This window comes from Candida dubliniensis, chromosome 5, assembly GCF_000026945.1.
Source record: "Candida dubliniensis CD36 chromosome 5, complete sequence".
Lineage (NCBI taxonomy): Eukaryota > Fungi > Ascomycota > Pichiomycetes > Serinales > Debaryomycetaceae > Candida > Candida dubliniensis.
In genome coordinates this window covers 581,100-603,377 of record NC_012864.1, presented here as the reverse complement: position 1 = coordinate 603,377, position 22,278 = coordinate 581,100, and the positions used below count along the sequence as shown (strand labels likewise).

Sequence of the window (22,278 nt, the reverse complement as noted above, 5' to 3'; positions counted from 1 at the left end):
AACAAATAAACAATTACGACTCGGCTTTGGCTTGGCTTGGCTTGGCTGGGTCAAACCCCACATACCAATATGTGGCAATATATATGAGCCGAAGTATAAACCGACCAACAGTTGCCTAACAACTCATTTGACTTGACAATCGCCTGATTATTACTATATTTGACCCGAGCGGTGGTCTCATAATTTTGCTTCCACACCTCGACAAATTTTGTTGTTTGATTATTGCATATGTTGATGTGTAAACAACACGTAAACAACCCCACATTTCAAGATTATTAGTTGCTGACGGACTTTAATTAAACTAACCAGGAAATAAAGACTTCTGCAGTGGTTAAATATTCCTTAAAACATGATTGGCTATTTCTAGTATTGGGTTTTCTTTCTGGTCCGTGTCCTCTTAAATATGAATTCACACAAAAAATGAAGAAACTTTGAATACTAAGAGCACCTTACTTGAATAAAAACACTCAGGGGAACATTGTTTTCCGTATTATTTATGTTACTTCTACTATCAACTATTGTACATAACAGAACCCAATAGCTCAAGCTACCTCTTAGTATGTGATAGCAAAACGGTTTTCTTGTCTCCTATAAGTGGTTTTAAATAAGCATATATCATTACTTCTTCGTGGTCTAGCCTGCTACTATCTGGTGTATGATAAACTGTCCAGCCTATTCAAACACTTATAATCACATGGTAGCACAATTTGTGGTGTGCCAACCAGTAAGCACTTGGTAGCACTTTTTTTTTTTTCAAAAATTTTTTTTTTTGACTCAAATTTCAATTCTCATCTCAATCAATCTGTCAATTCAAGTCACAAGGGAATAAACAATTTATAAACTAGACACTATCAAGATAAAATACAACCATGGCTCTTCTGTCCAAGAAATGTTTTTATAAATACTTGAACCCTTATGGAAGTCTCCTACGAAATTTCACGGTTTCTTCCCTACGATCCCAGAAGATTCAATCCCTTGATGATTTTGTCTTACCTGAATTGAAATCAGAAGAGAAAACATTATACGATACATCAAAAAGGATATTCTTAAAAGCAAATCAGATTTACAATGATCAAAAGAAAAATAAGTACAAAAACAAAGCTCAAAGGGGAAACAAGGGGAGTGGTAGACTGCCACGAGATTTGGACAAATTACCAGTGATTGACCGATCATTTTTCATGGACTTCAAACCTACAGAAAGCGAAGAAGGGAATGATATCAATAACTCCATCGAAACATACAAACCTCTTGATTCCGTAATAGGTGCTAAAAAGTTTGGAAAACTAGTAAAGACTATGAATAATGCCTTTACAAAGGAACAACTAAGAGAATACTACGACCACCAGCAATCAATCAATCCAGGAATGCGATGGAAAGGTTCAAGTTCTTTGGTCAAGTTGAAATTGATTGAAAGAATCATATTAGATGTTTGGAATATCAGTAAAAGCAAAAAGCTAATTGTCAATGATATGCTAGAAGACCGACAATTGCTATTGAAACCTTGGCAACGTTATTTGTTGGGTTTCAATCAATCATTATTATTCAAAAACATGTTAAGATTGAAAGTTAAAGGTAAATTTAGTAAAAACAAATTACAATTAACTGGATCTGAATCTGATTTAAATTTCATTGAACCTGAACTACATAAATTGCTACTGGATTACACAATGGAAAGTGTTGATTTGTCATTATTTCTTGAAAAGAATATTGTAATCAACTTTGATTTGATTCAGGAGATGGCCAAAGTATATTTCCATAGAACAAAGAAGACCAGCAATGTATATGAAATCTACGCTAAAAAGACTGAAGGAATCTCATTAGCTAAACGATTGTTGATTTGGTCACTCAATTCCAACCCTCATATTAAAGATGAAGTTTTTGGGAAATCAACACTTTTAGAATCAACTTTTGTGCCATTTTCTAATGAGGAGTTATTCCCCTGGTACAAGCGTCCATTCAATTATTTTGCACCGCTTAAGAAGGACCACAAATCATCAAATGACTTGGTTTTTGACAAGTTTGATAAAATGAGTAATTATTTCATTGAACTGGAAGAATTGGAAGAGTTGACTGATGCTAGATTTTCCCTAGGAGAAGAGAGATTTCAAGACAACACTGAGATAGATCTTGATGAATTGTTGAACACGGCTACCGATGAATCATCAAAAGTGGATTTCCCAGATATGACTAAAATCCTTGATAATCAAGAGAAAGCAAAACAACAAAAGCAATCTCATCAAGATTTGGAAGATTTACGCAAGGAATTAGGAACATTTTCAAATGAAGATGTTGATGTTAGTGAGTTTCCTAATATCGCAAAATTAGTGGAAGATTTTGAAAATGCTGATTCGTCAAAACAACCAGATAATCTTGAAAATTTAAGAAAAGAATTAAACCAATTTGCAGAAACCGAGGAATCTAAAGATATCAATTTTGATGTAATTGATAAATTGATTGAACTGGAGACTGACCAAGGTGTTTTGTCGTCTGAATCTTTAGACACAGATATCAGTGAGCATTTAACGAAACAACAGATTGATGATTTATATGAAAACGTTTCAGACTTGACATTCACATCTGACTTGAATGGAGTAAATGAAGAAAACATTGTCAGTTCTGCCTATACATTACAATTTGGAACTCTTGTTATGAAGAATAAAAAATCACCTTCAGATGGTTTAATTCCTAAACCAGTTTCTCCAATCACTGAAAATCAAGAATTCCAATTTGTCAATTCTGCTCCATTTATGAATGATTTGATTAGTTCTTACCCCGTTATTTCTCAACCTGGTCGTCAAGAGTTAAGTGAACAACCATATGCAAACAGTATGGCAATTCGTTTGGTTCCATCAATGTATCAAATGAAAAAGAAAAATAAATATGAGGTCACTGACAAGTATGTAAATTATCCACCAGTTGAAATCCAGGCCAATCTTGATCGTGGGAGAATATTACATTACACATTGCAAGTTTTGTCTCTTGAAGCAGTGAAAAATGTGGCAGTTCCATTACCTAAATTGCCGTGTGATATTCAAGTGTCAAGATTATTACTTGGTAGTTTATTACCTATGAATGAGGAGTCGTCGTCGTCGTCGTCATCGTCATCGTCGTCACTGTCTCCAGAAGTTAGATTAGCTAGTCAACCTGATTTAATCAACTTTTTAGAAGAATCAAAATTGAACTTTTCTGGTACAGAGAAAATCAGTGTTAAACCTTCACTTGAACTAATTATTAATGGAGAACCAGTGAAATATGATTATTTGCACGTTTCTTATAAGACAGATATGAACTTTAAGGTCAATGAACGAGAACTATTAGTGAGTTTTATAGAAGGTGGTGAATTTGGTGGTAGAAGTTGTGAAATTGCTATTGGTAATGGAGAATTATCAAGAGATGATTTTGAAAAGTTGTTAAAAGATTCAATACAATTGATTAATCAAATTTAATAGCCTCCCCAAAAAAACAACTGGCAAAAGCATATAAATAGATATAAATACTTATTTTTAAAATTAGTACATGTATATAAATATAAATAGACAATACTAAAATTCAAACCACATAATCCTTTTCTTTTAGCTTTCAATACTATACAATCATGGTTTTGTCTCCTCCTCCTCCTCCTCCTCCTCCTCCTCCTCCTCCTTCTTTGCTTATTTTCTTTCTTCTAATGACTTGATATGTTTTTCCAAATTAGAAATTGAATTTTGTAAGGCAACAATATCAGCAACAACAACAGTATTGGCTAATTTATATTGATCTAATAAATAATAATATGATAATGCTCCTGTAGTAGTGACACCTAATAAAAACCCAATAAATCCTCCTCTGAATGCACCTACTTTTTTAGTAACTTTTACTGGTGCACCATTGGCTGCTGCTGTTGTTGAGTATGAACGGATTGATGATCTGAATAATTGACGTGATACGGAAAACATTATTGGAGTTTTCTTTTATTTATGTACAAAGTTGTTGGAGATTGCGGTTTAACAAAATGTATAGGATTACAATCAATGTGTGTAGGTTTTCTTTTTTTTTTTTTTTTTGCTTTTTTCTTTTCTTTGTCTTGGTGAACGAGAATTTTTTAATTGGTGATATTATTGGTCTAATGTTGTGTAGGAGTAGCTAATATCAAGGATACAGGCCAAAATGGAAACATAATGAAGTCAAAGCATTAATCGGTTTTTCAAGGTGTAGCATCTGTATGGTAAAATATGGGTACTTAGATTAGTTAACTACTGGAAAAGAAATTACTATTGTCTCATTTGGCTTGCTATATCTACAGAAACTATAAGTTTAAACATTTCCACTCTTCTGAAAACCAAGGTTGAGGGTTTCTATATACAAATCTACCTCAGTCCTGTTCATTTGGTAATTGTATTAGTAGTTTCCAACCCAAACATCTCCTAAGTAATTGAAATATGCAATTTCTTCAGGAGTATAGTCAATCAAAAGACCGTCTAGTGTTTCTTTATGGCTGTTTTCTTCCGGACTGGTTCGACCACCTATACTAGAATAGGCACACCACATGTATTTGTTACAGTTTGGTTCTGATGTCCATCCATCAGCAGGTTCTTCATCATAATTATACATTTTCTGAAGGTTCTTGTTTAAAGGTGGAACGATTGCATGGGTTATTCGTAATGGATCAGAATAGTATTTCTCAAATTCTAATGGGCCATTAAGGGATTTCAATATCTCACTGTTCTTGGATTCTTTTTCGTAATTGAGATTGTTTGCTTCATGACAAAACCTAAACCCTGAATTAAACCACAATAAACTCCGATCATCATCATCACTTATATGACCTGGATGTGACGAACATATTTCTTTAGCGTTTAAGGTCTTCCCATCTTTGCCCTTTCTATATTGGCTTGAAGTTAATTGACCAATTGCTGCAGCAAAACGGTTATTGAATTTGTAATTTTCATCACCGTTAATGGCAAATCCTAACCAAAACAATTCTTTATCCCCCCACATTGAACCGGAAATTGGATGAATGAACTTAAGTTGAATCATCATTAGAATTGAGCTGAAATGACGCCTTTTGTCTATCATAACTAATCCTGATTCCATATAAAGACGCAACCCTTTAAACAACTCTCTGTGTGTTGTATATTGTGACATCATTGGTATATCAAACATCATTGAATCTATTGCTGATGGTCCCATTTTATCAAGAAACTGTCCGTCAGTTATTGGGCGTTTGAGCAATGGTGTACGATCTTTGAAAAAGAATGCTCCAGCTTGTTGATATGCCTGCTGTTTAAAGAAAAACTCTGGTCTTTTTACTAAAATTGTGTCAGCATCAATCAACATAAACTCATCAAAGGAATTAAATAGTGAAGCTAATAACTTAAAGTCAAATTTTTTAAACAAATTTCTATATCGGGGATTGACAGATTCATAAATATTGACAAACCAAACTTCTTGTGGTGGGAAACTGGGTTGCTTACCATTATATACTTTTTCATATGACTTGGGAAATTTGTTGATTTCTCCTCTGGCTGCCCTTAATAATTTCGTCTTTGAACTTTGTGAAAGATCATCAAAATAGATAATCTGGATTGGTAACTTGTTATTCAAAGCTCGTAGTAAGCGAATAAGATTAACTGTATCATCAATATGTTTTTCAGTAATTGACAACACTATACCCTTCCCATTGGAAGTATCTTTAAATTGATTCAAAAAAATCTGTGATGTCAGATAACGAGTCGTTGGTGTTTCACCTTTATGAGTTTCATCTTTTAAAATTTCTTCATAATTTGGTGGATGGTAATATGAATCACCATTCCAACGTTCATAAAGTGGAAATTGTTGCGAGATCCACGGATAGACACGTTTTCCTAAAGTGGTATAATCTTCTGCTAACGCCTCAACCATTTTCTCATTTTCAGTTAGTTTCAATTCCGATTGTACATTAGCTGAATTGGCATTGGCTACTTGTTTTTGCTGCTCTTGAATTAATCTCTCGAGCAAATTATTTCGATCTCTTTGATCATTGTGAATGAAGCATTTATTAAAGATCCGAACAATAGTCAATTGATCAATTATTTTTTGTTCATACTGTTTTGATCTGATGGTTTTATACTCGTCCTTTAGAAAATTATTCAACGATGTCTTATACTTTAAATTGTTCTTTGTCCTTTCAAATTCTTCGGTCAATTTCAATCCTTCCTCCTGAATAAATTGAATATAGTCTTTAGATTCATAGTTAATTTCAAAAGTTTCTAGTGGATCAAAAGCCCAAGATACTTTTTGAGAAATTACGTTCCGAACTAACAATTCACATCTTTGATTAAATGATAGAGACAAAACTGACTCTATTGAATGATCCGTAAACAATTGGTTGTAAACATTGGATTGGAACTTCCAGTTGTTTTTCTTTGCCAATAAATCATCCAAATTGTTATTGCTTTCAAATAGTACTGTCTTGGGAAAAGTGTACTGCTCTGCTTCAAAGCCAGTTGTCAGATTTGAAGCCTCATCTTTGACCGAATTAATGTAATTGTATTTAACCGCACCTATCAATAGTAGTATGCAAAGTAAACTTATTATACAAATTACTCTTCTTATTTTTTTGGTTCCCAATACTGGTCTGAACATGACGTACCCACAACAATTTAATACTGAACAAAAGTAAATTACTCCAGCATGTAATATAAAACAGCTGAAATGCTTATCAATTCAAATGATAGCTTTTCATTTTGATATGTCTTGTTCTTTGGTGTTGTTTTGGTTATATTGTTTGTTTACTTTTTTACGAAATCGATAATTCCGAATCAATTTTGTGGTACGACTCAGCGGAGGTGGTCCGATTAACGGACTAATCCACCAATAAAATCAAAATGAATCACATTATACTAAACTTGGTAATTATAAACACAATAAATAAAAGCACAAGTTAAGGCTTATCTCGTAAAGTTATCAGCTTCCCGAGAATCATTGAATCTATCTCCAAAAATCTAAAACATATGTGGCTTCTGGTGTAGCTATCACAAGAATGAAACACACACATCAAATTGAATAGGCGACTAACATCATTTGTCCTAAGCGAATTAAGATACATGTCGTCGTATAGAACTAAAAAATTAGGCAGTTGTCATGGTATAGATTACAGCTTTATCACGTGACTGTTTTTATCAACAGGTACAATATTTTTTTTAAAAAATCTCTCCACACAACTTTAATTGCTGTTGATGAGAGGAGATAAGTTCCATATTTTTCAACAAATAATGACAATATGTTCAGACAATCATTGATTTATATAAATAGGCCGAAGAAACTGGTCAACCCAGTTTATTTGCGTCATTATGTGAAGACACAGATACCAATTACTACCTTCGAGTTTAGTAAACCCAAACCCCAGAACAAGTTTCGGCCCTTGGTATACCGTGTAGCTATTGTTGCCACAGGTTTGGGAACGGCTTATTACATTGATAACCATTATTATTCGGCATTAATGACACGTTCAGTGCGAGCAGTATATGTGTTATTATGGATAGCCTATGCATACGGTTTCAATTCCAACTCCTACAAAAACATCGATGATTTACATGAAATTGCTTCGGATAAACTATTACACTTGTTAACTACCAACAAAGGTTTGTATATCAAATTGGGACAGGCAATTGCCAATCAAGGCAATCTTTTCCCACTTGCTTATCAAAAGAAATTCCCACAATTGTATGATCAAGCACCAGTACAAAGTTGGCAAGATGTTGATCGTACTTTAAAGGAGAATTTGGGCGATGATTATCAAACTCGGTTATTTGAAACGATTGACCACGAACCTATTGCAAGTGCATCTATTGCCCAAGTTCATTATGGGAAATTGAAAAATGGAGAAGAGGTTGCCATAAAAGTTCAACATGGTTATATTGAGAACCAAATAGTTGTTGATTTGATGATTTATCGATTTATTTCCAAAGTATACGAAAAAGTGTTTGATATCCCTTTGAGTATGTTTACCAAATACATATCTGAGCAATTGATTAAAGAAACCGATTTTGTTCATGAAATGCAAAATTCTGAAAAACTAAAAAAATTGATTGATAATGATTCAAGTTTGAAACATGATAATATAAAGCTTCCTAAGAATTATCCCCATTTGACTACCAAACAAGTACTTACAGCGGAATGGATAAATGGGATTCCATTAACTAATAAACAAACGTTGTTAGATCACAACTACGATTTGACTTTAATTATGAAACAGTATATAAAATTGTTTGGCAGACAGATTTTTGAATATGGATTTATTCATTCTGACCCTCATCCAGGGAATTTATTGGTTTGTTTTGATTCCAACAATAAACAACAGTTGGTTTTAATAGATCATGGATTGTATATTACATTATCGGATTTATTTAGGTTGCAATATTGTAATCTTTGGCGTTACTTGTTTCTGTTAAACACTAAAGGCATTGAGAAAATTGGCAGAGAATGGGGGATATCTTCTATTGATTTATTTGCTACAGTTGTTCAATTACGACCGGTATTACTTAGTCCAGAAGTACAAAGCAATGAAAATGGAGAAGATCACCGTAATATATCTGATTTGTTTCGAGATTTTATAGGTGACGAAAAGAAATTTCCTGGCGAACTTCCGTTTTTATCAAGAACAATGAGAATGATACAAAATTTAAACCAGAGTTTTGGGAGTCCAGTAAATAGAATTAATCTATTAACAAAGGAACTGATCAATGCATTGTTACTGGAAAAAGACTTGAAGTTTGGAAATTATTGGGATCTTCTTCGAATAAAAATAACATTATTGTTTTCAGGATTCATGTTTTATATTGTTAGATTAAGACAAATTTTATCAGGTGATAGATTTGGTGGTAAAGGTAAAGGACTAGAAGATTACATTGAGATGTATATGCAAAACACTGCAAAATCATTAGGAATGGAATGGATTTAGAGTAGTATTTGGTGGTTGTAGTAATGATAATATGAAGTTCCTTCTATAACCTTTTTTGGTACGTGAATGTGTCTTTTTTTGATTTGATAGAAAGATAATCTATTAATAGATGAAAGATATATCTAATGATAAAAAAAAGTATTGATTGATTCTAAAAAGAAAGCCAATATAAAAAAAATATAAAATGTAAAGAAAGTGTAAAGGTTTATATAGTAGATATTGAGTTGATAACAGCACAACCAATTCTTAACACATATAATTATAATATTCAAAGTATTAACACATTTTGGGAAAGTGTGAATAATGACGAAGTATGCAGGATCGTCAAATGTCACACAGTCAGATCAACATACAAGGAATGTCGCTCAGACAGACTGAATGTGACAGTTAAATAATATAGTAACTTATCCTTAAGCTATATTATTTACGATATAAAGAACTAATTACACAAAATGGATAAAAGGAAATGAATACAAGTAAAGACGGAAATAATGTTTACACATCTGATCTATTTCCTTGTTTCTTAAGAGATTGACAATATAAATAGTGGACAGAAGTAATTTATATTTTATATTATATACTAGTTATATAGGATTAATTAATACAAGAAAAGTATAGTTAACTTAAAGAGATTTGAGAGGAGAAATCAAGGAAACAAAAGTGGTAAATCAACCAAAGGTTGAGATAGCTCATATCTGAGCAATAGAGTGTATTCGAGACATAAGGTAAAGGATGAACAAGTTGAGGTTATTTCAATTACATAGGTTAGTGCGATGTTCACTTAAGCTTAATTACTAGGCTGTGTGACATCAAATATACGCATTTGGTAGCAATGAGTTGTGTTTCTCGATGCTCATCAAAAAAAAAAAGGAAAAAGAAAAAAAATCTTGAAAAAAAAAAAAACATAAAATACAAACGTTCTATCATACAGATTTTATTATTAATAAAGTACCATGGATACTCTAAAAACAACATATGCACATACTGACATTGAGCCAATCTATGTTGGTGGAACCAGTGCTAGTATTTCCACATCCAACGGTGAATTATTAGCCACTCCATTAAATGAAGACGTTATAGTTACCAATTTAACTACTAATGAAATAATATACAAAATCCCTGGAGATGGAGAAGTCGTTACTAATTTAGCAATCACCCCTGATGGCTCATATTTAGCAATGATATCGCAGTCTCAGTTATTAAGAATTTTTGACCTTAACAAAGGTTCAGTTGTCAAGAATTTTAAATTACCCTCACCAGTGTACATTTCCAGTGTTGATACCACATCTAGTTTATTTGCCTTTGGTGGTTCTGATGGGGTGATTACTGTATGGGACATTGAAAATGGGTATGTTACCCATTTATTGAAAGGTCATGGTACGACAATCTGTTCATTAACTTTCCATGGTGAATTAAATTCTCAAGATTGGAGATTAGCAAGTGGTGATACCATGGGTACGGTTAAAATCTGGGATTTAGTGAAAAGAAGATGTATTCATACTTTAAAAGATCACAACACTGCAGTTAGAGGGGTTGGATTTGATCGAGATGGTGATTTATTCATATCTGGAGGTAGAGATAATGTGGTGATTATTTATAATACCAAAAATTTTAAGACCCTTAACACATTCCCAATAAACGAACAAATTGAAGCGGCAGGATTTGTTAGTTTAATTGATGAGAGACAATACTTTTATACTGCTGGACTGGAGAATGTTTTGAAAGTATGGGATATCAAATTGGGAGAAATGATAGGCAGATCACCTATCCCATTAAAGACCAATGAAGAATTATTAATTATTGATGTAATAAAGTTGTATAATAACAATTTATATTTGGTGATTAGTGATCAAACTTTAATTGAACTAGATTTACAAGAATTGACACCAGATCATGAGGTTGTTGAATTCCCAATTGTGAAAAGAATTGCTGGTAATCAAGGTATTATTGCTGACATTAAATACGTTGGTCCTGAATTCAATCTTTTAGCAATGGCGACAAATTCTCCAGCATTAAGAATTGTTGATACTGAGAAGCCATTAGAATTGAGAGTATACGAAGGGCATACTGATATCCTTAATGCTGTTGATGTATCTACCGATGGTAAATGGATAGCCACTGCTTCCAAAGACAATGAAGCTAGATTATGGCGTTGGAATGATGAATTACAAGATTTTGAACCATTCGCTAGATTCCAAGGTCATGCAGGTGCTGTCACTGCCATTAGTTTATCGAAATCACAAAATGAACCTAGATTTTTAATTACTGGATCGAGTGATTTAACAATTAAAAAATGGAAAATACCAAATGCACCAAATTCCATAGTCAAAACTTCAGAATACACTAGAAGAGCCCATGATAAAGATATCAATTCAATTGATGTTTCACCCAATGATGAATATTTTGCTACTGCGTCATATGATAAGTTGGGGAAAGTATGGCAAACAGATAGTGGAGAAACTATTGGAGTTTTAAAAGGTCACAAACGTGGGTTATGGGATATAAATTTTTACAAATTTGACAAATTGATAGTCACTGGGAGTGGAGATAAGACGATTAAAGTTTGGTCATTATTGGATTTTTCCTGTAAGAAAACACTAGAAGGACATACCAATTCTGTTCAAAGAGTTAAATTTTTCAATAGAGAACATCCTCAATTATTATCATGTGGTGCTGATGGGTTAATTAAACTTTGGGATTATAAACAAGGAGAAATCATTAAATCTTTGGATAATCATGATCAAAGAATTTGGGCCATGGATTTGAAAAATGATGGAGAATTTTTCACTACTGCTGATGCCGACGGGAAATTAAGTTCTTGGACAGATAATACTGAAGAAGAGGTCAAACTTAAAGAATTACAAGCTAAAGAGAAAATAGAACAAGAGCAAAGTTTGAGTAACTTTATCAAGAATAAAGATTGGAGTAATGCCTTTTTGTTGGCCTTGACGTTGGATCATTCAATGAGGTTATATAATGTGATCAAGTCCAGTATTGAAACAAATGATGATAAAGATTCTATAATTGGGTCATTTGCATTAGAGAACACTATAAGTTTATTGGATGATGTGCAATTGGTCAAATTATTTAAAAAAATTCGTGATTGGAATGTTAATTTCAAGTTTTTTGAAATCAGTCAAAAGTTATTGAATGTAATATTGAATAATTTCGCTGTGGATAAATTAACTGAAGTTCCAGGTTTGATGAAGATTATGGAGAGTATTATACCTTATAATGAACGTCATTACAATAGGATTGACGAAATGGTGGAACAGACTTATGTGTTGGATTATACTGTTGAACAAATGAATAAGCTAATTGCTTAGTACTGTGATAGTTTGTGCAAAGATTAGAAGTTGATAGAATAAGAGTATTACGAACAAATCATTGTCTATGATAGATAATTGTAGTATGTCAGTTGTATTTGATCAAAATAGGAATATATGTAGAAGCTTCTTTTTTGCTACTTGTTTGATTTACAACCAAATGCTTGCAAACAAAAAAAAAAAGAAACTCAATGACTAATCCCAGTTCTATATTAACGACTCTTACTTTCACAAACATGATATATACTGCAGAACAGATTAGACATAAAAAGAAATTGAAGAAAGGAATCAATTTCAATTTGTTGGTTGTAGGAGTGAATGATTTAGGGAAGAAAACGTTTATCAATACATTAATCAATCAACCTTATTATCAAATCAATCAACCAATTCCAAACACATCACAATCAAGTATAGCAGGAACAAGCAGTAGTAAATCTTTTCAGGATTCTTCCAATAATAATGAATTATCAATTGAAACTAATTCATTTGGTATGTTTGAGTTTGAAACTTTGTTGATCAACAGACATGAATTACTAACAATTTTTTTTTGTTTAACTTGACTAATCTTGGTGAGGTTACAAACTATAGAATGTTGTCCAGGATCAATACCAGTTAAACTTAAAATATCAGTTACTCATAATTTTGGATTTAATGTTCATGATGATTCTCATGGGCATACTTTATTATCATTTATTGAAAATAAACATCGAGCAATCTTGCATGAAGAATTGAAAATTAGTCGCAATCCAAATTTACAAGATAATAGACTTCATCTTGGATTGTATTTTATTAGTGCAAATGTGAAAGGGTAAGTAAAACAAAATAGTATGCCAAATTTGATTAGTTTTACTAACCAAAGCTTAACAATAGATTATCAAAATTTGATATATCCATGATGACAACAATATGTCATCGTATTAATTTGTTACCAATAATTGCTCAACGAGACGGGCTAACTGATACCGAATTGAGTCAATGTAAACATGCAATAACTAGAGATATACAAGAGAATAATATTCAGATATTCAATTTTCTATCCAAACTGAATGATGACGATCATAAACGAGATGGGGATTTTGAAGAATACATGACTTTATCAGCTAAGGAATATGACTATCTTAGTGAATTGAATAAATTAATTCCTTTTGCAGTTATTGGATCGAATTCAATTGGTGAATTACAAAATGAGATTGTTCGAAATACTAAATGGGGCGCAATCCGTATTGAAGATAAGAATATTTGTGATTTCAAACTTTTGAAAAACGTAATATTTGAAACTCATCTACAAGAATTTAAAGATGTGACTGTCGAAAAGATATACGAAAAGTTTAGACTTCAACAATTGATAAGAAATTAAAGCCTGTTAGTAGTTTGTTGCTCTGTTTGTCCCTCTGTATTGATTATTTTCTTTTTTTTTTTTTAATTCTCTATAATAAATAGCATATACGTAATAACTAAAAGTTTATTTAGATAATATCGCCATTTTTGAAATGTTTACCATTAACAAATTCTAAACCTTCACCACCATAACTGGTTTTACTGTCGACTTCGACTAATCCTTCATTATCAATAACCCCACCATTTTGAGTAACCCATCTGGAACCTCTTTCAAGATAATGGTTTCTACAAGTTGTTGGAGTATCATTTTTAGCACCATCGGCATTTTTCAATGGGGAAAATTCATCTAAACGTTCAACTTCCAAACAACCAAATTTATTTAATTCGACTGATGGGAATACATCAAAAATGAATTGTTCTAATTTAATACCATTTGGTTCAGTTGGTTTATAAAATTCTCCAGTTTCTAAATTTAAACTTGGAATTTTCTTTTTAGCTATATGGAAAGGTAAATATTCTTGTGATGAAATCCATTTAGGAATCATTTTATTTAAAAATTCCACGGAATAATAATGATTCACAATATTGGCAGCCCTTAAAAATAATTTAGAAGAGTCTTGAGGATCCTTTTTGTTAGCCAATTCTTCAGAAATTTCACTATACTCAATAACACAAGGTCTTTGAGTATCTTCATCCAAAACAATTAAACCAACACTTTCATTGGCATCTCTTTTTCTAACCACTTTAGTGGCCAAATCAAATTCTTTGGCAATGGCAAACCCAATGAAAATTGGATCAGCAACTTTGACTAAACAATTGTCCACACAATACATATGAATATGTTTGATTCCTTTGGAATTCAAATCATCTAGTATCCCATTGTCTTTTAATGCCTTGTATAATCCACCATTACCATCAGGTGATTGACAAATTGAATTCTTCAGTTCTAACAAGATTTTATTACCTTGTAAATTGAAACATGGTAAAGTTCCTTGATTGAAGAAAATCACTTGTTTAGAATCTAATCCAAAATATTTATTTTCAATGAAAAATGATTCAGTGGCATTTCTAGTTGGTCCGCTAGTCATAATATACCAATTAATAACTGGTTTGGTTTCTAATTTCAAATGTTGTTGAGCTAATTGTTCAATTTTCAAAATTTTTTCAGCCTGAATTTGGAATAATGATTTTTGTGATGGTAAATCAATATTGAAACAACCTTTAGGAGCACTTGAACCTAATCTTGTTCCTTGACCTCCAGCCATTAATAAAACTGCGACTTCACCATTGGCAATGGCTTTTAAACCCAAATCATTCCAATTTTGCAAAATGTCTTGTGATAAATCTAAAGTTGATGCAGTTTGTTCATTAGGTAATTGAGTGAAATTTCTTGAAGCTGAATTGTTTTGAGAAAATTGAATGGCTTGTTCCACGGTAGAAATCAACTTAGCTGGTTCTTCGATAGTTGATAATTGATCTATAAATTGTTGTTGTTGATCTATTGTCAATGAATCATAGTATTGGAAAAGTTGATCTTGGTGAGCTTGTTTGAATGAATCAATAATTGGTTGTTGTGATTTCACTGTCATGATTAAGAGATTTGTTGTTGATTCTATTTAGTAAAGTGTAATTTTTCAAAAAATTTACTAAACTTGGGTTTGTTGGTGAGTTTATATATATATAGACTAAAAGTGTTTCGATTATTAGATGAGAATAAATTTCTTCTTCTGTTGAATCAATTTAGTTTAGTTTTCCAGTTTTAGTAGAAAACAACAAAGCGAGAGAGAAAAAAAAGGGAAGGGGAAAAAAAAAAAAAAATAAAAAGAAATTTCTTTTCTTTTGTTTCTATTTTTACATTCTTCTTCTTTTGGGTAACTGAAATTTAGGCTGTACCGTCTTATTATTATTATTTCATTGAAATTTTTTAATATGAAAAACCGACAAAGAATACACAAAAACTTGGATAAATAGTTTTGATTCATTTAGAATTTGTTGTTTTTTTGCATTTTATAGGCTGAATGAATCCAAAATCCAGTCAAAGTCAAGAAAAATGAAATAAAAGAAATTAAAAAGAACGCCCTGTCTGTCGGCCTTGTTTGCCGAACCGTTTCTTCGTCAATTTTTGATAGCCTGTAAACTTTGAAACGTTTGAGACAAAGTGAATGAGTTTCATCATTATTCTCATACTGGAAAGTTTGGTCGTCAAAATATATGAAAAGCTTTGTCAGTTGTTTACTCACAAAAGAGATGTGGGGAACTATTACACGTGGCTAATAGCTTATATGGTTGGTGATTTGCTATTTAAATGTACCTAATAATGCTCTTTATTGAATGATATATTGTACAGATTGTTGGTGAATAATTATGTTTACACTATTCAACATCAGTTTATCCATCCTGTTCAAGATAAATCTATTGTCATTCTATTATGTCAGATATAACTTGAATGCGGGAATCTTTTCCAATTACCACTTCCATAAAACAAATGTGTACTTCTAGGCAGATTACTACTACCAAGTTGACCTGTTATTTGCTTAACTAAAAATCATGTTAGATTCTTAAGGAGTGAATTGTTGTTCTTTCTTTTTTTTTGTATCATTTTCGAGATTTAATATGATGTAATTCTTTTCGTATATATATAACAACTCCAGTTCAACAATGCAATTCTAAACACATTCTAGTTAGCACTTTACTAAACATATATGTATTAAAAAAACTTTAAAAAATTTAATGGTGTATTCTTTTTTTTTTCACTTTTTTTGTTTCTTTCTTCTTGGTGCTGAAGCAATTAATTTCAAGTCTGGTTTATGTTCTAATTTCAACCTATCAGTATCTTCATCGGTATATTCAGTTTCAATATTGGCTAGCTTGTCATCATTTTGAATTTGATATGCCTTTAAAGCCCAGCCTCCCCTTTCCAATGTATCCATAGTTACTTCTGGATGTTGAGTTATAATTTCAAAATAAACCGGTAACAACTCTTCAATGTATTCTTTCATATTATATTTTACTTTCTCACCTGATCCAAATGATTCCAAATAATAAAATAGGAAACTTTCTTCACTGAAAAATGGTGGTGTCAAATATGGATTTATCTTGATTACAAGACTACCTAAAAGACTTGCCATAGCTGGACCAACTCCTTTTAATAAACTAAACTTCTCAAAACTTTTCTTTATCGTTTCCGAATATTCTATTTTATCTTCATCTTTAGCTTCACCCCAAAATTTATCCAAAGATTGCAGTTGTTTTTTACTATTACTATGTAATTTGAAATAATCTAACAAAAATTGATATCCTTGTTTCGTTGTTTCTTCCACAACTAGACTATCATTAGATTTAATTAGTTTGGGTAACATTGGTCTGAATTTCCCCTTGGCTAGTTTCCAATCAAGTAGATTGACCAATTCGTCTTTTGTTATCCAAGTGGTTCCAGTTTGTTGGTATCGTTTCAATAATGTGTTTGTCAATTCATCTTCTTTCCAAGTATTCAATTGTTCAAATGTCTTGGTATTCTTATCATATTTCTTCTTGAATTGGCTAGATAATTCTTCAATTATCTGTGGATAAAGTTCTTTACTAGATTTGATAATATGATCGATTTTAATTGACATTTTGTGTGTGGTAGTGAAGTAGTTGGTATTTCATAGAAAGAGACTTAGTGGTGGTAGGTTTTTTTTTTGTTGGATAAAGAAATACATCAAGGGGGGGGATAAAATGTGTGACACGAGCTATTTCCCCTTTACTTCTTCTTAAATACTATTAATGTAAGGTATGGTGGAGGGAGAATAGGTACATATTAATAATACGTATCTTAAACACATTCTAAGTGTTTCAATGATATTAACACAATAACTGTCCAATCAATGGGGAAAGGGGATGTGTGTGGAAGAGATAATATGCAGGGAAATTTAGGACTTGGTTGCCTTCTAGATAACACACATTTAATAAACAGCTTGATAGATAAAAACCAATTAATAGAGATTCAAATATAAGTTGCAAATTTGGCTAGCAAGAGAATGGAATCTGTATATTAAGCAAGATCTGTAAGAAAGAGATACAAAACTATTGAGCATTATTTCCATTTAAGGAGTTATTGAAACTCCGAAGTTTGATAATACTACTATCATTGCTCATAACACAATTTTGCTATTAAAAAAGTTAGTACTTATGGTGGCCGATTGTTTGGCTAACTAGAAGCACATATATATGAAGAACACTTAAGACTCGACTCGATTTTAGTTTGCTAAGAAAATACTTATACGAGAGACCAAGAACCATAACGCAATGACAACAACGGTTCCCATATATAATTACGAGGATTTTTAGGGGTTCAGAGAATTAATTCTTAATCATGACATTGCGCTTCTTTAGCAATATCAATTACTATAAATTACCCATTGTATATCCACTTTTAACCATTTAGATCGTAATTTCACATTTTAGCAGATAGAGAAATACTAATCGCAATAAAGAAACAATTGGCAATTGCATGATGCTGGCGATATACTTCGGACTTAAAATTAAACATCAATTTAATACCGCAACCCGAGTCAACTAACCATTGTTGTTTCAAGTATCGGTTGAAGGTGGCGTAATATCCAAACTCTGTTGATATCTTATTTCCGTGACAAAATAAACTGTTGTCTTTGTCTTTTTGTCGTTTACATAGATTTTTTGCCCCTATTCTTTTGTTTGTGGTTCGTCGCCCGGTCTACTACTACCACCAGTCCCCTTTGTCTCACCATTTGCGTTTGTTTGTTACCACGACTCTCACCTGCGCTTATCGACCCCCTATTTTTTTTGGCATCCGCGGAACAAACGCATAAATATTCAAACACTGTGAGATGACGTTGGTTTTATCAAGTCTTTATTTTTTTTTTTTCAATTCCTTTAAACCTTTTTCTCATTACAAGGTGGGTACTTTAAATCTTTTACTTGGCTATTGGATTTGACGAATAGTTTCATGTTTAGGTGATGTGTGTGTACACACAATTCAAATGTAATTTTGCTATCTTGCTTGCGATGTTTTCGTCTTCTAATGGTGGTGGTTTGATAAACCCTCGATCGCCCTCTCTTTTTTTTTTTTCTTTACCGTTATATTCTATTATTGTTCTCTTTTAATGGGAATTGAATCTTGTGACTTGTAGCTGCAATAGAATAATAATACTTATAGGAGTGGTTGATAAACGATTCGAGAGACTCTATTCAAATGATGTGTCATTTACACGACATTCTAATGTTGTACGACATGACCCACCGCAAAAACACTTATTGTTCTCACATTATTTTTGTTTTGCCTTTGGCGAGGTTTTCTTTTTTTTTGTCGTTCTAGGCCAATCCCAAACTTAAACCCAAATTTTTCAACAAATACCCAAAACTCTACAGCGCACACCCATTTTGAGATTTTTAGTTGTCTTGTATTTTTTTCCTTCTGTTTTTTCTTTTTTGGATTCTTATTGAATTGTGTTTATTCATTTATTAAATCCTGTCAGTTTCCTTCTACATATTCAGGTAATTCTTAATTTCTAATATCAGTTTGCCTTTTTGTGGGATTGGTGCTTTTTTTTTTTGTTTTCAATATTTTTCACCAGTTATCCAACCAACCCCCTATTTTGACACCGAAAAGGAAGAAAGAGAGAGAAAAAAAGACCAAGTATTAATAATATTATTATTGTTCCAATCTATTTTTCTTCTTTTACATCTAAATTCACTTTTTTTTCTTTCTTCAACACCTATATTACGGTCCAGTTAAACCCCCCCCCACCATGAATACTGGAAGTTCCCAAGATTCAATACCAATTGAAAATATTTCGTTGGGCTTGTCAACGTCACCATTGAATACGATATCCAGTGGTGGCAGTGATTCAACAATTGGTCATTTAAATACACCACCAACAACTAGAGTCAGATCAGGATCATTATTTTCAATTTGGAATGAACCCAGTCTCAGCCATAATAGTAATAATACCAGTAATGGTCATGAAATGGCCACAAGCACTTCGAGAAACCGTTCCTATACAACTACTGGTGCTCTTCCTAGTATTACTATTGATTCATTTTCTGAATCGCTACAAAAATCATCTGCACCTCGAGTGTCAACATCTCCGTTTATTTCTGTCCCAAACAATGACATGATAGTATTGGATAATTTTCAAACTAATCTTCCTCGATTACGTTCACAAACCATATCTGGTACCCCAATAAGTTCTCAAAATACATTGCCACACCCATCAGAGTCTTTGAATGCTCCTCATCATTTCCCTCAAGTGTTTGAAACAGTGTCACTGAATCCATCGTCCGCATCAGTATTACCATTTAACCAACTGCCGCAATTGTTTGATGACGTTGATTTCACTCGTTTTTTGATAACAACAAGCTTCGATAATCCAAACTTGGGACCTACAAAATACTTGTTGTTTGATAATTTGCCCTTGATTATTAATGCTCTGAAACTATTTGGAATACTTTCGAATTCGTTGAACCAAAGAATGGGCAGTATCCATGGAATTAGAATTACTACTACTACTACGTCCAAATTAGCATTGGTTGAATGTACAAGCATTGACACTGCTATGTCATTGAAGGCTAGCTTTAATCATTTAGAACTTGTACCAGGGAATATATTATATGTTGCCTTTGCCAAAGTCGATGATGTACAAAGTATTGGCCAACAACGAGTTCGTTCACAACATCCACAACAATTGGTCACCTCACCTGCTCAACCATTACCACAGTTACAACAACAGCATCAGCCATTACCGCTACCACAACTTTCCCCTAACCACAATACGAATCATACTCATAATCACAACCATAATCATAACCACCAACAACCACAACTTGTACAACACAGTTTGCCTGATAAGTCGGAAAGCCCTGATCCAACTGACATTTTATCGATACAACAGAATCTTATGAATTCAATTGCCAAATTGTCATCAACAGTTGACAGTAAGAAGATTGAATCACTCATCAATAAATGTATTGCTTACTCAAATGATCAATATCAGAGTGATTTTGGTCCATTACCAGATCCAATCCCTTTACGAAAATTTGATTCACCTACGTTGCGCGATTTGCGTAAAGTATTAGAAAACAATGAGGCACAATTGATTGGTCAAAATGTTGATGGAGGGGAAGTTATGTCATCCTTTGAATTAGAAGAATTCTGTCTTGCCATGCTTGATGAATTGCCAGAATTGAGTTATGATTATTTGGGTAACACAATTGTACAGAAATTGTTCACTCTTGTTGAATCACCATTGGTTAAGTTGATGATGGTCAAAGAAGTTGCTCCCTATTTAACACAATTGGGAATCCATAAAAATGGGACCTGGGCAATTCAAAAAATCATTAATTTATGCCATTCAGACTACCAACAAATGAATCTTATTGGGGCCAGTCTCAAGCCTTATGCGGTTAAATTGTTTAATGATCAATTTGGAAACTATGTGATTCAAGGTTGTATTAAGTTTGGGTCTCCATTCAATGACTTTGTGTTTGAAGCCATGTTAGACAATTTCTTGGAGATCAGTGTAGGGAGATTTGGCGCTCGTTGCATTCGTACTGTATTGGAAAGTTGTCACGATTCAAGTAGTACTTCTCCTGTGACAAATGAACAAGTTTTATTGGTGGCAGGTTTGATTATAGAATTTGCTAATGAATTAGCTGTCAATTCCAATGGGTCGTTGTTGATTACTTGGTATTTGGATACTTTTAAAGATTGCGATTCGAAAATTGAACTATTAATGTCAAAGTTTTTACCAAATATAAAGACACTTTGTGTACATAAATTGGCCAACTTGACAGTATTAAAAATTTTGAATAATAGAGTTGATGATAAATCAAGAGTGACTACAATGGATGCCATTTTCAACAATAAAGAAACTTTGGAATATATTTTACAAGAGAGTGACAACAGTAATACCACTGCTGGCCCGCTTTTCATTTATAAAATTTTGAGCAATCCTATTTTGGCCGACTTGGTCAACCAACATGTCCCCACCATACGTAAAATTTTAATGGAATTGAATATAGTTAATTTCCAAAACTATAAGAAATTAATGGATGAGGTTGGTATTTCAAGTACTAGAATTGGCAGAAATGGCAGTACAAAAAGAAATGGTACTTTTAATGGCAATAGAAGAGGAGGGAGTATGAGAGGAAACAAGCAGGATGGATATATTGCACCGCCGCCACCGCCGCCACCACCACCACAACAGCAACAGTACTTTGTGCAAGGAATTCCCAATCCACAAGGTCAACATTCACCAATAAAACCACAACTTCAACCACAACAACAGCAGCAACAACAGCGTCTGGGCTCCCCGCCATTCCAAAACAGGTACATTCCAATGCCACAAGTCCCGCTGCAATATAACAATGTCACACCACAAATGTATATGAAACAAATGTATGCTCAACAACAAGCACAAATCCAACAACAATTTTATTTACAACAACAGCAGCAGCAGCAACAGCAACAACAACAACAACAACAGCAACAGCAAATGCTGCCACAAGAGTTTGCAGTTATGCAACAATTAGAACAGTTATCATTGAGTTCAGCTGCATTGGGATATAACTCTAATCCTGGAACTCCAACTTTGCAAAGACATCTGTTCACTTAAACGGAGGCTCATGGTAACGGGAGATAATTATGAACAAATGCAATAGAGGAATGCACATTTA

At 32.8% G+C, this 22,278-nt stretch overlaps 9 protein-coding genes across 9 annotated transcripts, besides 2 other annotated features; 5 read left to right on the top strand and 4 right to left on the bottom strand. All coding sequences in view use genetic code 12, as the record gives it.

The window, feature by feature from the left end:
* Positions 1 to 869: 869 nt before the first annotated feature.
* CD36_52360 (sigma-like sequence protein, mitochondrial precursor, putative) lies at positions 870 to 3,446 on the top strand (the record flags this gene model as incomplete). The annotated part of the gene is made up of 1 exon (XM_002420496.1): positions 870 to 3,446. One exon carries the CDS (start codon positions 870 to 872, stop codon positions 3,444 to 3,446), a length of 2,577 nt encoding a protein of 858 aa, XP_002420541.1.
* A 204-nt stretch (positions 3,447 to 3,650) lies between these two features.
* Positions 3,651 to 3,935, bottom strand: CD36_52350 (conserved hypothetical protein; the record flags this gene model as incomplete). The annotated part of the gene is made up of 1 exon (XM_002420495.1): positions 3,651 to 3,935. The coding sequence occupies one exon, from the start codon at positions 3,933 to 3,935 to the stop codon at positions 3,651 to 3,653; it is 285 nt and encodes a 94-aa protein (XP_002420540.1).
* Positions 3,936 to 4,377: 442 nt separating this feature from the next.
* On the bottom strand, positions 4,378 to 6,603 carry CD36_52340 (alpha-1,3-mannosyltransferase, putative; the record flags this gene model as incomplete). The annotated part of the gene is made up of 1 exon (XM_002420494.1): positions 4,378 to 6,603. The coding sequence occupies one exon, from the start codon at positions 6,601 to 6,603 to the stop codon at positions 4,378 to 4,380; it is 2,226 nt and encodes a 741-aa protein (XP_002420539.1).
* Positions 6,604 to 7,240: 637 nt separating this feature from the next.
* Positions 7,241 to 8,920, top strand: CD36_52330 (ABC1 family protein, putative; the record flags this gene model as incomplete). Its single annotated transcript, XM_002420493.1, has 1 exon — positions 7,241 to 8,920. The coding sequence occupies one exon, from the start codon at positions 7,241 to 7,243 to the stop codon at positions 8,918 to 8,920; it is 1,680 nt and encodes a 559-aa protein (XP_002420538.1).
* Positions 8,921 to 8,952: 32 nt separating this feature from the next.
* Positions 8,953 to 9,247: a mobile genetic element.
* A 2-nt stretch (positions 9,248 to 9,249) lies between these two features.
* Positions 9,250 to 9,729: a mobile genetic element.
* Positions 9,730 to 9,873: 144 nt separating this feature from the next.
* CD36_52320 (U3 small nucleolar RNA-associated protein, putative) lies at positions 9,874 to 12,246 on the top strand (the record flags this gene model as incomplete). Its single annotated transcript, XM_002420492.1, has 1 exon — positions 9,874 to 12,246. The coding sequence occupies one exon, from the start codon at positions 9,874 to 9,876 to the stop codon at positions 12,244 to 12,246; it is 2,373 nt and encodes a 790-aa protein (XP_002420537.1).
* Positions 12,247 to 12,482: 236 nt separating this feature from the next.
* CD36_52310 (meiotic septin, putative) lies at positions 12,483 to 13,603 on the top strand (the record flags this gene model as incomplete). Its single annotated transcript, XM_002420491.1, has 3 exons — positions 12,483 to 12,735; positions 12,835 to 13,054; positions 13,117 to 13,603. The coding sequence occupies 3 exons, from the start codon at positions 12,483 to 12,485 to the stop codon at positions 13,601 to 13,603; spliced, it is 960 nt and encodes a 319-aa protein (XP_002420536.1).
* Positions 13,604 to 13,712: 109 nt separating this feature from the next.
* Positions 13,713 to 15,173, bottom strand: UAP1 (UDP-N-acetylglucosamine pyrophosphorylase, putative; the record flags this gene model as incomplete). Its single annotated transcript, XM_002420490.1, has 1 exon — positions 13,713 to 15,173. The coding sequence occupies one exon, from the start codon at positions 15,171 to 15,173 to the stop codon at positions 13,713 to 13,715; it is 1,461 nt and encodes a 486-aa protein (XP_002420535.1).
* A 1,161-nt stretch (positions 15,174 to 16,334) lies between these two features.
* CD36_52290 (conserved hypothetical protein) lies at positions 16,335 to 17,198 on the bottom strand (the record flags this gene model as incomplete). The annotated part of the gene is made up of 1 exon (XM_002420489.1): positions 16,335 to 17,198. One exon carries the CDS (start codon positions 17,196 to 17,198, stop codon positions 16,335 to 16,337), a length of 864 nt encoding a protein of 287 aa, XP_002420534.1.
* A 2,154-nt stretch (positions 17,199 to 19,352) lies between these two features.
* On the top strand, positions 19,353 to 22,217 carry CD36_52280 (RNA-binding protein, putative; the record flags this gene model as incomplete). Its single annotated transcript, XM_002420488.1, has 1 exon — positions 19,353 to 22,217. The coding sequence occupies one exon, from the start codon at positions 19,353 to 19,355 to the stop codon at positions 22,215 to 22,217; it is 2,865 nt and encodes a 954-aa protein (XP_002420533.1).
* Between the last annotated feature and the right edge of the window lie 61 nt (positions 22,218 to 22,278).